This window comes from Nomia melanderi, chromosome 10 (genome assembly GCF_051020985.1).
Source record: "Nomia melanderi isolate GNS246 chromosome 10, iyNomMela1, whole genome shotgun sequence".
Classification (NCBI taxonomy): Eukaryota; Metazoa; Arthropoda; class Insecta; order Hymenoptera; family Halictidae; genus Nomia; species Nomia melanderi.
The window spans coordinates 8276389-8291858 of NC_135008.1; the positions used below are offsets into that span (position 1 = coordinate 8276389).

At 34.4% G+C, this 15470-nt stretch overlaps 1 protein-coding gene across 1 annotated transcript; it reads left to right on the plus strand.

Annotated features, from left to right (window-relative positions):
* Nucleotides 1-3708: 3708 nt before the first annotated feature.
* LOC116429650 (chymotrypsin-2-like) lies at nucleotides 3709-6947 on the plus strand. Its single transcript, XM_031982813.2, has 7 exons — nucleotides 3709-3869; nucleotides 4148-4209; nucleotides 4296-4390; nucleotides 4494-4635; nucleotides 5296-5409; nucleotides 5522-5665; nucleotides 6088-6947. The coding sequence occupies exons 1-7, from the start codon at nucleotides 3818-3820 to the stop codon at nucleotides 6229-6231; spliced, it is 753 nt and encodes a 250-aa protein (XP_031838673.1). The 5' UTR covers nucleotides 3709-3817; the 3' UTR covers nucleotides 6232-6947.
* The last annotated feature ends 8523 nt before the right edge of the window (nucleotides 6948-15470 follow it).

Genomic DNA, 15470 nt, shown 5'->3' on the forward strand with positions numbered 1-15470 from the left:
GTTATTTATCAATAAAGTTTCATCAGTATCAAAGTAAACCTACACGACAATTATACGTTCAACTATAAAAAGAATTATAAAATTCCACTAGCCATAGATGTTTAAAGAATCAAACCAACCCCATAAAATAGAATATTCAGAAATACTTCAATTGAACTTTCGCAGTGAAATGGTGTTATTTTATTTTTATGCTTACGTATGTAATTGATATTTCGCAATGAAAATGATGTTTCAATTTATACAATAGAAGTATAACAATTAAATTTGAACGAGAAATGATCCAAGTATAAATAGAACTGTAACATGTATTATACGATGCATAAAATTGATTGGAATATTATGCTCCACGTTCCTAGAAACACCCGGTAGATTTCTATTTCACTTACAGGAATCGTTCTGTTGCCAATACCGTCTTCAATCTTCTTCCCTCGTTCGCTTCCGGCTGTTTCGTACTCGCCGGTAAAATGTTCTGGTTTAAAGCTAAAGCGTTTTTTCCCTCGCAAGAACCAAGAATGCCCGAGTTATCCTTACATTTACCCTCGCGATTTAGATAAGAACCATTCACCAAAAACAACCATACAATGCTTACCATATTGCTACACCACAAATAAATTCGAAAATCTTAAACGAATATTTTCAATCGAATATTAAATCTGATCGATCATTAAATCAAATGTTAATTCTTCCTGGACAAACTCAAAAAAGCTGGAACTGAAGAAACTTTTTTAAACATTTTACTAGACCAAATTCTGGAAATTAGAGAATGTTCTAAACGCAGAAAATCTGCTCTCTTATCACATTCTTTTTTTAAAATATAATTTGTCAAACACGGAAGTATTGTTTTGAGTAGGTACTACTTTTAGTAGCATCACTGCGGGGAATCCTATTATTTTGTTTATTCGTTCCAGACGCGACATTCGCGGAACATAAAAGTAAACAAGAACAGCCTTCCCCAAGAAGACCAATTTCAATCGTTTTTGCCAGTTCATCGCGTAACCCCGCGCCGCCTTAGGCGCCACAAATCGTTTATTCGTTATCGAACCCCGCAGACCTCGACGACATCGGTACTGCGATTTCGGCCCAGCGAACTTCCTATAATTTTATGTTGTCCCGCGACCTCAGTTCTACTCTTCATCGAAATCCAATTTACCTCGCGCAGAACGCACGAATAAAGTAGCACTAAAGATAAATAGATCACTTTAACAAAGTAGGACAATGTTTTCCAGAGAAGAAGGACAAAAATCAAGGAAACAACGTATGGTAATTAACTTGCAACCACAATCACACAGTTTCGAACTTTTTCAAAATTCAAATGAAATTGAACTCAAATTTTTATTCATTTCAGAGAATACAAACGTTGACATTCTTTAATTAAGTACACTGAAATCGAACTATTCGAAAATCTTTCCTCTCGATTGCTTTCAATTTTTCAAAATTAAAATTCAACTGAGATCTGTATTAATTTCTATTAATTAGAGCCTACGAACGTCAACGTTCCTTAAATAACTACATCAAAATTGAACCAACCGAAAATCTTTCGTCCCAATTCCTCTCAATTTGTCAAAATTAAAGTTCCACTGAGGTCTGTATTAATTTCTATTAATTATAGAGGCTACGAACGTCAACGTTCCTTGAATAACTACATTAAAATTGAATGAACCGAGAATCTGTCCTAATTCGAAGTTTCGAAAATGATTGCTTGGTAAAGTGAGTAAAGGATCGGCGCAACAAAATACCTAAGTACATTCCTCATTCGATCCGTGAGAAGGATAAATCCCCTCGAAAGTTACAGGAGAACTGAAGTTTTATAATGGTTGCGTCTTCCATTAACCGGCGATGATAAAATTTCCCCTGTAATTGGCTCGTTAGGGACGCGTCAGCGTGCCTCACCTTCCATCACGATCAAACGCTGCAATCGGTGATATATAATAATTTCCCATCGGAGCACGTAATCGATTAAACTGTGCCGGTGTCACTGTGCACGCGCAAGTAATTCATTTTCGTTCGTTTATTTTTTAACGGGCCACCCCGGCCGGCGCTGGCTGGTAAAAAGCGACGAAAGGAAACGGCGAAGGAACGTGCCACGGCGCAAGAACGCCGAACTCATAAAGAACACGTAAAGCCGCCGCCTACACAGCGAGCGCCCCTGTTCCTCGATTGCGCTAATAACACCGCCAAAGCATTTAACGCGAGAGAAAAGCAATACGACTGCATTGATCGCGCGGGCGAATTTCGCTAACGATTAATGCCGGCCAACATCTTTACCGGGGGATCGTTTAACACTATAACTACCAGACAAGTCAAAATGTCCCGATGATTCATTCCTTCTCAAATATCGAAATGATAACAAAATATTCTCGGAGGAATTGTCGAAGGAATTTTTTTCGTAATATGCGAACTGAATTGTAAGTCAGTCGAAATCGCAGTTGATGCACTCTTCGCGTTTCAATAAGAGAATTAGGAGAAGGTAATTCGATTGCTCGGTAGTTTTAGTGTTAAACGCTTGGGTAATCATCTAAACAAGCTATGGCTACAAACTTTTTCAGTAATTTCAACCCTGTATAGGATTGTGTGACTGGAGTCGCATATTACCAATATATTAGCATTTTATTGATTCATTTCATTTTGTATAGCAAAGTGGTGAATAAAATGAAGGGAGTAATTAACTTAATTATTAAAACTATTAATACATCGTTAATTTGTATTTACCTGTTGACATTTGGTAATTTTATACTACATACATGTTTGTATACGAAAATAAATTCGAGGTATAGACAGTTAATTGAGATCATTTAGTGAATTAATTTATTAAATTGCAAATATCCTCAGATAAAGACTTACTGAGTAATGAAAGAAGGAAATGAATTAAATAAATAGCAACGCCGGTGCTAAAAACGGTAGATCTCCCCATTCCACTGGGTAAGTGTTAATAAATGGGAAAAGGTAGACGAAGGTTGCAGACGAAAAGTTGGACAAATGAAATTTTAAAAGATGTTCAATTCATTTGGGTAAGTGTCGCTGATTCATTTTGAACGGTTGTGCGATTGAAGAATGTTCAAAAAGAATATATGGTTTGGCAGACGCGCGCTAAAGCGTCGCTATGTCACGAGAAACAACAAATATCGCACATTTATCTTGTAAATACAGGATTGCGAAAACGTTGCTGGTGAGCGTGGCGTCAAATACGAGGAACACACGCTCGACGCAAGGGAGATTTCAGCGTGCAAATATAGCGTATCCGGTGGACAACATATATTTACTACTTTATCTTTGAGAGACGCGTTAAATTGTGTGTTCGCAAAGTTCAGGGGAAGGTAACAAAACCGAAATGATTTGCAACCTTTTCACGGATGGACGTTTATCGCTGTAAAAAATTCTGGTTGATATTTTTCGGCGAACAAACGGAATTCCCTGAATTGAATCGTCACCCCAAAAATGTACTACTGAAACTTTGTTACTACACGTTCTTGTCAAAGCGATATTTTTTCAACGTTTAATCTTCAATCTGATGCGAGGACAAGATATGAAAGATAAAAGAACATTATAATCAGATGTAATAGTTCATTTTACTGTACGTTTTAACGTCTTCGAAACATGAAAATATTGAAAAATAACACTTGTTGTTTGATTTTAATTAACAGATTTTGATTAATCGGTAACGTATCTTATCTTAATGAAATCAAAGGTGGTGTAGAGATATTTATTAAGTTATCTAATCTTATGAGAGCACACTCTTAACGAGTATATAAATGTGCGGAGTGAATTTAGTTTCAACGGAAGTAGTGTCAATAATTTGTAGTGACAACATTTTAACAGGATGGTGTCGCTAATTGCCCTCGTACTTCCAGCGATTATCGCTGTAGCTAATTGTAAGTGTGATTGTTTGAAATTCAGTACCTGTAATCGTGTATTAAATATTCTTTAAAAATAGTAAAAATTGTTGCATACACTTTTTATATCAGAATTAATATATATATTTCCCCGAAAAGTATTTTAAACTGAAAGTGCATTGGTTAAACTGAATTGCATGGTTAAAATATTAACAAATTACTCGGTGGTGTACCTAAGATTTCAACGAATCAGTATTAAATTTTACATCTGTTGATTATGAAATAGTTGATTAACATTATTACAATAATTGTTGTAGGTGAACTTGATCCAAGGATTGTAAATGGCAAAACTGCATATTCAGGCCAATTTCCTTATCAAGTAAGTCGAGCACATAAAGTAATCACGTTAATCATTCTATCGTTATAATTAGATTTAACTTTTAAAATTAATAAAATTCTTGTCAGGTTTCTCTTCAAACACGATCCACGTCATTTCATTTCTGTGGTGGATCGATTCTGAACGCAGACTACGTTCTTACAGCTGCCCACTGTGTAGAAAGGTACGAGAAATAATTGAAAACAGTTGCAGAAGTAGTAACATTAATTGAATCGAATGAAAAAACTTTCGAAAAAGTGTCCAATTAAAGCCTATATTGTTCACAGTAAGAAAGTCTCAGAAATCAAAGTTGTTGCTGGCACGACCAATTTAGACAAACCGTATTTAACACGCAATGCCTCGTCGATTTACTATCACGCCAAGTATAACAGTTCGGACTCGTGGATAAACGATATCGCTTTGATCAAGGTATATGAAAATATTTTATCTGTAAAATAGAAAATCGGAAATACATTCAATAGGTATATTAATTAAGACATATCTTCGAATGCACAGGGTTGCACAAAATTTATATTATATAAAGATGAATTTAGATTGCAAATAGAAAATTCAATTATATTCAATAACCATATTAAATAAGATACTACATCCTCGAATGTGCAGAGTTGCACAAAATTTATATTATATAAAGATGAATTTAGATTGCAAATCAAAAATTCAATTATATTCAATAACCATATTAATTAAGATATATCTTCGAATGCGCAGGGTTGCACAAAATTTATATTATATAAAGATGAATTTAGATTGCAAATAGAAAATTCAATTATATTCAATAACCATATTAAATAAGATATTATATCTTCGAATGTGCAGAGTTGCACAAAATTTATATTATTTAAAGATGAATTTAGATTGCAAATCGAGAATTTAATTTTATATAATATTTATATGATACTAAATGTCCTATGATTTATTTGAGAAACATACAAGAACTATATAACTTATAATGTATGGAAATTAACGACACATGAATTTATTTTACTTATTTATTTCTTGCCACTTGCCAATTTATTCTTACCTCAATAATAAATTCTCTTGACGTTTGATAATCTCTTTTTCGTAAAGGTAAAACCTGCTTTCGTGAAGAGCTCTTTGGTATCCTGGGTCCCCATGCCAACCTACAGTGATAAGGTTAAAGAAGACGACAAAGCTGTAGTCTCCGGATTTGGCAGGCTCGCGGTAAATATTCCCTTGACTTTCATTCGAGATTAAAAAATGCGCAAGTATTATCAACTTGTAACCACGGTTATGTAAATTTTAACGAGTCCTTGGAAAATTCATTCTGTCACAGTACAACGGCGACAGGACAAAGATTCTGCACTGGGCCAACATTACAATTGCCAGTCAGACTTATTGCAAAAACGTGTGGTCAAAGAAAATTTATAACGCACAACTGTGTGCATATGATCCAAACGAAGTTAGAGGACACTGCAAGGTCAGTTACTTCATTATTTTCTTAAACAATTTAGTCAATTATTTCAATTATTTATTTATAATATATCAATAATATATTCATATTAGCATATTACATTACTTAAAAATCAATAGTATTTTGAATGGATTCAAAAATACAAATTTTAATAACAATCAAGGTAACATTCTTCAAATTTCCATTAGCCTTTTTCTAATCAATTTTTCATAATCCTGATAATTAATTGATCAACGAAATTAAATCGAAGTTAAATATTCTCAATTCGAAAGTAACTAAATCAAATAGAAATTTTCATTTTTATGTGCAAAAAAGAGAAGAAGCAGTTGTCAGGAATTTCAATCGTGACAGGATTTCTAAATTCAAAAGTATCTAGTATTAAGTATACGAATAAAATTCTTTTATTACATTTATTTCTGTATTTATAGGGAGATTCTGGTGGTCCTTTGACAGTGAACGGAAAACTAGCTGGAATCGTGTCCTGGTCGAAGAACTGTGCCGACAGAGTATATCCTTCCGTGTACACTCGCGTCAGCATGTACCTTGCTTGGATAAAAACACACGCCGTGTAAAATATGTAAGAAACTGTAAAAATAATTACACAATAGAACCTTGATTATTCTCTTTAATTATATAGCCAACACTATAAATAAACGATGATCCAAGAAGAAATTTTTTAAAGCATGCTTACAAAATTCGATCGAAATTATTGAGTTTTTACCAAAAATCAAGATTCTGAACGATCTAGATCGCAATAGACAGTGATTCAATTAATCGGGATTATACTGTATGCTTGCATCTTTGTTTGAAACTGACGGATACAAGAAATTCAACTAATTTCAACGTCATTTTTAAAAACAGAACTTTACCTTTACTGATAGTTTGTAAAAGATTCGAAAAACAATCCGGCGCACGCAGTAGAAGCGAAAGAAATTTTTGCAAAACGACGAATAACTTTATTTTGTGTTTGTTTCAATTTTAGCTATAAAAGGATACTCCGTGCAGTTGAATTTGCGGGAAAATTGAACTAGTCGATTGCGTCTCGATCAAAAAACGAAATACCGGCTTGCGCAAAGCCCCGAAGCAGGTCCATCAAATTGTTGAACCGAAAAATTCTGCGAAATAGCTTCTAGGAATAACGGTGTGTGCTTGTTCGGTCGAAAGATTAATAAAAGCGCATGTTCCAGAGAAAGAAAAGAAGTTTTGATCCGAATAAAACCTTCGGCTAGCTACAATACAATATTTCAATAGGAATTGGGTTGAAATATTCATAAACGATTTGAAGAGATCTCAGTCAACACTGAGTATTAAATTAAAATCGAATAAAGTAAGAAATGCATTATAAAAGAATATAATCCTTTTAACATTGTAACAGTTGAATCGCTCGAGTACCTATTAATTTAATCAAAGCCTCAATAAATGAAATTACGTCGCGCGTAATTAGAATTTTTTAATATTAAGTTATGAGAACATAAATTTCCAAAAACATTTGTAACTTAGAAATATTTCAGGCGTGTACTTTACTAATTCAATTTCACACAATTTTGAATGTAAATTTCCAGTCGTTGCTCAAAAAGAATGGGACACTTTCAACACCTCGCCGCGTAACGCAAACATGTCAAAAGAAATAATGGCGCGGCGAGCTTGTTCTTCCGCTTTACGAGAGTACAAAGACCGTAGTAAAATGGCGAACCATCCACGTCCCTATTTACCGAATCCTTGCTCTCGAAAAGAGCTGAATCCAGCCTTCGATTACGTCACGGCCACTAACAATCCGAATTTTAAATCGCGAAAGCATAAAACGGCGGTCGTTGCTAGCACAACCTAAAAATCGGACGGTAAGAGCTCATAAATCGAAAAACTCTGAAGAAATAGTAAACAAATCGGTTACAGTAAAAGTGTTTAATTTTAAAGGAACAAGAGGAAAGTTTATTATTGCATTAATAGTTTCAATTGATTGTTACCTGCATTTCGATTTGCACAACTGGAACAACTTCATCGGAGCATTGATAACTAGTTTTTACTAAATAATATTGGACGAAGTTTTATATTTTGCAAATATGTTGTTAGTTGATATCGATATCTTTCTTTACGTCAGCAAGTAGACATCTTTCAAAATGATAATGAACCGATGTTCACCCAATTTTCAAATTCCTTTGTCAAATGGATTATCTTCTTTACGAGTCCCTCAATTGGTACTGTCTTTACGTAGCAGACTGAAAAACTTAGCAGTGCCCGAGCCCGAAGGAATTTTATGGTAACGTAAAGATGGAAGATCCGGGTATTCTCATTTTACGATGTCATTAAAACAGTTTAAGGGGAAGGGAAAATTACTGGGACTCGTAACGTCCTAGGAAACTCATTTATAACTAAGCAAATTAAAGAGATCCCCGGCTGCGAAACCGAATTATACTCACTGAATAAGAAATAAGAAATCGGGAAGGAGAATATTGTTCGAAGTTTAGATTTGCCTTTATAATGTGAATCCGGAAAATCCTCTCGAATACACACGAGTATCATTACCACTTTTATTAGAAGTCTACTTAAAAACAATAATTATGTTCTCCTACTTTTTCCAATTAAAATTTTCATCCCTGATTTTCTGTGAAACGACGAATTCCCATTATTTAATTGGATGTGTATTAGTTTTTAACGAGCGAGAATTTTTTGAATTTCTAAAAACTTTTTCATTCGTAATTTAAAATTTTCCCGTTCATTTATTCTTTCATAGTGGTTTCAAACAGAACCAATTGTTTATCATCACAATTATCAACGTACATTATTATCTATTTTCTCATTTCACTAACTCTGAAACTAAGTTGATTTATTAATCCCTAAACTGCAATGTAAGTCAGTTAAAATCGTGATAAACGTGTGTTTATAATTTCCACGAAGAAAAATTTAGTTGAAATGCTTGGCGGTTTTGTTCATAATCATTTTACATATTATAAGTGTCTCCAACAAATTCTATCATTAATGACCACCACAACGAAGTGTCAATAGGTTTATCAATGGTTTACAATCTTCCACGAGTAAATATTTCCCGCGACCCAAAATATAATATTCTAAATACCGCAAAAGTTCTATTACAACCTTCATATTTCAACGTTCATCATACTTCAACGTAATATCTGCCCTCTTAAAATTAGAACAAGCTTATACTAGCAACCGAATTCATTTCCGTCACAATCTAATATTCCAAATGTATAAATAACCTGAGAATCGCAGCTAGTTTAAAGAAATATTTATAGATACAGTCAACGTGTTAAGTACCAGGAAAAGAAATTAATAATTAAGTCTGTCGAGAAGTTCTCTCCAATAATGTCCTCTCAAGTTTCCAAAGATATATCATTCCACAGAAATGGAATCCACAAAGTACCATCAACCTACGAAGAAGTCACTAGTAAGAATACAAATGATATTGTTCAGTACTGAAAACGTAGTATTTTCTTTTCGAAAAATGGAACTTTCCGGTGGAACGTAATACTTCCTCGCGAAGGACCAGCTTGCGAAATGAACTTTCTCTATCTACGGTAATTAAGAAAGTTCGTTTGCACAGTGGATATTCGGAGTACCTAGCAAGTATACATTTATTTACGAAGAGGAGATACCGAAAGAAAAGGAAAATCGGGAACAGAATGCAACAGGCAACTCGTCCGCGGTTGGTTCGGTTGTTTTTCCCTGGCAAATTCGAGGCAATTTCGTCTTAACGCTACCCGATGTTAATCCTAAGATAAGCAATCTCGCGATTTCTCCCCGTTAGCGTGCCGACTGCGGTTGCCGCTGGAGAATACGGGAGAATATCCTCCAGAGGACCATGCGTAATTGTTAACTCATAACGCGAGGAAGGGGCTCGCTCCTCTTCGTATTTATAAACTCTGCTTAACCGTTGTCACATCGTCCGTGAGAAACTTTCACGTGGACGCAAAGTGTACCGCGCTTTAAAGCACAAACTTTTCAGACACGCGGACACGGACGAACCGGTAGAAAAGTTCGTACGAATATAATCTTGTTAGCACGTTTTTTCTTCTTCTTTTTTAGGTCTACAGAGTTGTTAGTATTTTCCGTTTACGAAGTTTGATGAGTATATATTTATCTGAGCACGGAACGGAATTATGTAAGACTTTTCCTGGCGATTCGGACGTTTTCGGATCTGTCGAGATTGAAATTCGATTAACGTGACCATTCCGTAACTGTATCGAAATTTGTATAAATTGGTCGTGCGAAGTTCATTTTCAAATGTCCGTAAGGTAAGGGGATACTAAAATTCATTTTGCAGTTTTTATACGGTGAAGAAACAGTAAAATTTATTTTTAAGTTTCTGTAAAGTAAGAAAACTCTAAAATTGAATTTCAAAATTCTGTGAGGTGAAGATTAGTCGAATTCATTTTCAAATTTCTATAAGGTGAAGAAATAGAATTTATTTCCAAATTTCTGTGAGGTAAACAAATGTTAAAATTTTATTTCGAACTTCTGTAAAGAATGGTAAAATGTATTTTCAAATTTCTATAAGGTAAAGAAATATTGCAGTGCATAGAGGTTTGTCGTACATTTCAATGAATAATTTTGAAATTTGTATATTCTCTGTGGTCATCAATTTTGTACTAAAACGTGTGTCTAACAATATGGAAGTTGCTCCAATAGATTTCAGAGATTGATGGAGGATCAAAGGATCAATTTTATCGAATGAGATATTTTTTAATCAGTAATCGATTCGAACACTTTCAACTTAGCCCGAGTCTCCCGTCATTTGCAATGGAAAAGAGTTGCACGCGGTGGCGCACCTCTCTGCAGTAAGATTCCCAAAGCTTTTGAAACCTTCAATACGTAAAAGTATATGAAGTTCCGAAGGGTTTCAAACTCTCCGCAGTATGAAGGTTTCCTATCGTCTTATAAGAGGCCGTTCTCGCATACATACACTCCTATCAAAGGATTTTTCATTTTTCCGGGCTTTAAACCGTCGCAATAAGGAAAACTATTTCTCTTGCAAAACTTTTCCCATCAGAAGTATGTATTTGCCCGTTCGCCGTTATCGCGGCGCACAATGCTGTTCATGGAAAGCGTTCAAAATAAACGTCAGACAGAATAATATATTAGCAATTGATATCAACACTTCAGAAGTGGGATTTCTGCTAACGTTAAGAATATTTGATATGCTTATATGTAACAGTTTAATAATAATCACTAATATTTAACGTGTAAAGTATAAATACCAATTACAGTAATTAATGAAGACAAAGCTAAATGAAAAAGGAAATTAAAATTCGATGAGCATTTGATTTTTACAATAGAAGATGTTACTTAAGCGTTTGTTTACTGTGACAGTTCAATTTTCATTAAATCTATCTTTCATTATTTAATGTGCGTTAAAGTTCAATTTTTATTAAAATACTGCTGCGAAACTTTGTATGTTGATTTTCGATTTAATCTGCTTAAAAGCTTGACTACTCTGAACTATACGATGTACCTTTAAAAAGCCAGTTTGTAATCAAAAGTGAAAGTGGCAGCTTGGGTTTGAAGAAAATTTTTTTCAGAGAAAATATTCCGTACGAGTACTTTATGGGATAATGGCAATTTCTGAAATATTGCAAAAAAGTTTCGGGTACAAATGCAATACCGTAACGGCTAAGTGAAAGTTAGACAATGTGTTTGCAAGCAATTGACCATTGCCATTACCTTGGAGGGTTCACTGATGGGATGACCAACCGATCGATACGCTGGGACAGATGCGGAAGTGCATCGGCCCTGATGTTGGCGTAGGTCCAACCACTTCGGAGCTCTTACAGATACCGACGATGGCGGAAAGACTTTTTTTTTTACGAAAAGAACCGATTCTTGCCGACTGTAAATACTAGGAATCAATTAACCGAAGAACCGAAGATTACCATTATTACCAACGATCACAGATCATTTTCTCAGTCTACGAAGAACAAAATGTTTCTTCTCATTTCAATGCACAATACTGTTTTAAATTCGGTGGAGCTGAAAAATGTATTATTATGTAGCACCGAATGAAAATTTGAAATTAGATATCATTTGAAACTAAACACCAATGGGGTCGTAACAAATTATTAAAGAATACTTAAAATATTTTCAAATTAACATAACTTTATCTTTCTTGGCACTTTTTTCACAAGTTCTACTTCAATTTTTCTTACTTCCAATACCTTTTATGAGTAAGTGTTTAGAAACTAATTAATCTAGTTAATACAGCACAATCATCGAAAAACCTATTAACAAATTTCCATTCGTTATGCTTATTTCTCGATATTAACAAATTTCCAATTGTTATGCTTATTTCTCTGTTATAACAAATTTTCGTTTGTTTTGCTTACTTCTCTATATTAACAAATTTCCATTCGTTATGCTTATTTCTCGATATTAACAAATTTCCATTTGTTATGCTTACTTCTCTATATTAACAAATTTCCGTTCGTTATGTTTATCCCTCGATATTAACAAATTTCCATTGATTATACTTATTTCTCCAAATTAACAAACAGCTGATCCCTGTTTGTTAATTTGGAGAAATAAGTATAATCCCCCATCTATTACAGAAACACCTCCAACTGTTCAAACATTCTTTCCCTTTCAATTTTTTTCAAAAATAGGCTGTAGATTCGAAATTTCCACCCCAGACGAAGTCCGATGTTATCCACGCGTAGTACAAGTTCAATGTTCCGTGTAGTTCACGAGGTCCTGCGGCCCAGCGGAACTTTACGAAGCCCGAAGCTACTTTCAGGACTTTTGGAAGCTTCTCGCGAAGCTGCACGCCGAAAGTGGTGAAGGGTGTTTTGTGTTTTATACGTCCAGCGTGGGACATCGAGTTTCCTCGAGAATTTTATAACGGATAAAAGATATCGGCGAAGTTCTGTTGTCGTAAATTCGATAATTCGGATGGGACGAACAGATAAGTCAAAGCCGATGGCTGGTCTTCCTGTTGCATTAACCATTTATCTTACAACAACATGTGAGACTCGTGGTGAACATTTTAAATAGAATCTAACAAGCATAAATTCTACTCAATTCTTTTGAATTCAAATTAAAAATTCTATACATATTCTAATGTTTGCCCTAGAATATAGTAATTGATAACAGAAGATTAATATTTAATTAAAAGATAAATATTCTATGTATATTCTAATCTTTGCCCTAGAATATAGTAATTGATAACAGAAGATTAATATTTATCTTCTTCCAACAAATTATTATTGACAAAGTTGTTGTATCGATCACAGTTGAAAAATAAATTATAGGGCAAAGGGTTAACACTTACGCTGGCAATCGGACATCATGGTACTCATTTTGAAATTTTAGTTCGGTTTTCGAACATTCTTACGTCGATTTTTAAAGAATTTCCACGAAAATATTGTAATATTGAAAGGATAAAGTGGCAAGACCAATTGCGAGCAACCAAAAATCTGGAAACCAGGTGTGAAAGTTAAACAAGGGAAAGTTCGAAATTACACTTGAAAAATTGAATTGCTAGTACTAAATAACTAAAGCAGTTTCCAATAACTTCTTATTTCAGACTAGATTTATATTTATTGTACATAAACTAAATTTAATTGTTTATGAAATATTTAGTAAATTCTACACACCGGTTTATCCATATCGAAATTCAGGACATTATAGATTTCGCACTCCAAATTTACATGTTTGAAAATCAAATTCACCATTTGGCAAGTCAGGTACTTCCATATATATATTTTATATAACCCTTTGCACTCGGAAGTTTTTCACTAGAAATATTTGAACATTTTCCAATGAGATAAAAATATTTTGCGAAACTAACTCGAAGAGAAATCATACGTACAACATAATCATACGACAAAGCTATTTTATTTCAATATTTCTCAAATTGATGCGTTATACAAGATAGAATATTAAATATGAAATTTCATAATTATACTGTATGAAATCAGGTGAGTTAGTTATAGTAAGTAAGAAATAAAAAATTTTATTACAAAGAGGTGTATTACGTATTTATTACATTGTATAATGTATATAAAATAAATTTTTGGAACGTTAAAATAAAAATAGGGATAAGTCCCTAAAAATCTGAGAAGACAACTGATCATCCTGTGTCGTATGCAGACGTTGCTGCATTATTTTCCCTAGGAGAACAGGCATCGCCGCGAGACTTCGCGTAAGTGACGGGGAAAGAATGGGAACGTTGAACGACAATTCATTGGTTGGCTCGCACCATAAGAGAACCAGTAGCTACGCCATTATCAGCGTGTATGAGGGTCTCAAAGCACCTGGATCATCGCCAATTCCCCCGCGAACGTACTGTCTTCCGCGATTTCTCATTCTACAGCTCGATTTCAATCTGATCCATTACACACCGGTATTACTGAAATTGCTTGATATCCCTTGTGTCCCCTTCGGTTTCCGTTGTCCCTATGGTGAGGGTGACCCGCGTTGTTGACAAACGTTTTCGATAATGGCCAGGGTGATTCATGCAGTTGTTGCGCCGATTTTTTGCACAATTAAACCACAGAGGCTCGCGTAGAACAGTTAACACTGGAACTACTGTGCAACTGACTTCTTCATATTTCTTTATGAAAACCATTCGCATTCGTGAAGGTCTTAATTGATTTATAGTTTAGTGTAGGTATCACTGAATCAGCTTCTTTAATAATTTCGCAAAGTATTTAGTACTTAGTATTACTTTAGTATTTAGTCCAGTAGTTCTAGTGTTAAGGAAAACTATTATCAAAAGTTTGGTTTTAGTAAAATACTATTATTAATTTCAGTGATCGTATAAAAAGAAACCAGGAATGTAATTTCGAATCGTTCAGTAGTTCTAATGTTGAGGAAAACTATTACGAACGGTTTAGTTTTAGTAAAATTCTGTTATTATCTTCAGCGATCGTTGATCGTCAATTTTAATGATAAAAAAAACCCAGGAATGGAATTTTAAGCCGTCTAGTAATTTAGCGTTCAGGAAAGCTATTACAAAAATTTTAGTTTTAGTGAAATTCTTTTATTATTTTCAATGAGAAAGTGATGAAGCGTTCGATGTTTTATATGAATCCTAAGACACTAGAATTTGTTAAGGAATTTATATTAGATTTGAATAGACAAATCCCTTACGTTCGCAGTAAATTTACAGGGACAACGCTGACCAATTCATTCAAACGCGTTTCTCCAAATATTTTTTTTATTGAAGAATCCATGAAACCGTTTGAATTAACATTTACATGTCGCTGCACGCGATCACCGCGGGAACAGGGATTTTTTTAAATAAATCGTAGCGAATCGTTTCATATTTTTCGTGTCAAGCAAATAAATGTGTCCGCGCGATGCGTGCGCGAGTCAATAAATATTTCCGCTCGAACAGCAACACCAGCGCGCAAAAAAGCCCCGGTATATTTCTGTTCGGCGTGACAGGCCAAAGTATCGCCGTATTTCCATGGAATTTTTACACGCGACGTTTAATACGGACGTCTCACATTGTGGATTATAGCCCGCGTCAAGTCACGTGTAATGGACGCCATACTTTTCCTCGTTTTTGACTGGCGGTGAAATAAAAACCGACGAAACTTTTATCGTCGCCTTACGCGCATATTAAATTTGTTCAGTAGAAATAGAGTAGCACTTCGATTGGTGCTTAAGATGTATTCTCAAAATACAAAACATTGCACGAAGTTATCTTGGCATATACTAAATGAGAATAAAGAAATTTTATTGTAATTTTAACACTGGAACTATCGCGCAGTGAAATCGACTTCTCTTCATTTTTCCATAAGAATTATAAAAGAGTATTTACTAACATTTCGATTGACATATTTAGCTGTCGCTAAAT

Excerpts from the sequence above, each read along its gene's own strand:
- LOC116429650 (XM_031982813.2), top strand. The coding sequence starts at position 3,818 with ATGGTGTCGCTAATTGCCCTCGTACTTCCAGCGATTATCGCTGTAGCT. Across the intron at positions 3,870-4,147 it reads GATTATCGCTGTAGCTAATT|GTGAACTTGATCCAAGGATT; the intron begins GTAAGTGTGATT and ends TAATTGTTGTAG. Across the intron at positions 4,636-5,295 it reads ACGATATCGCTTTGATCAAG|GTAAAACCTGCTTTCGTGAA; the intron begins GTATATGAAAAT and ends TTTTTCGTAAAG.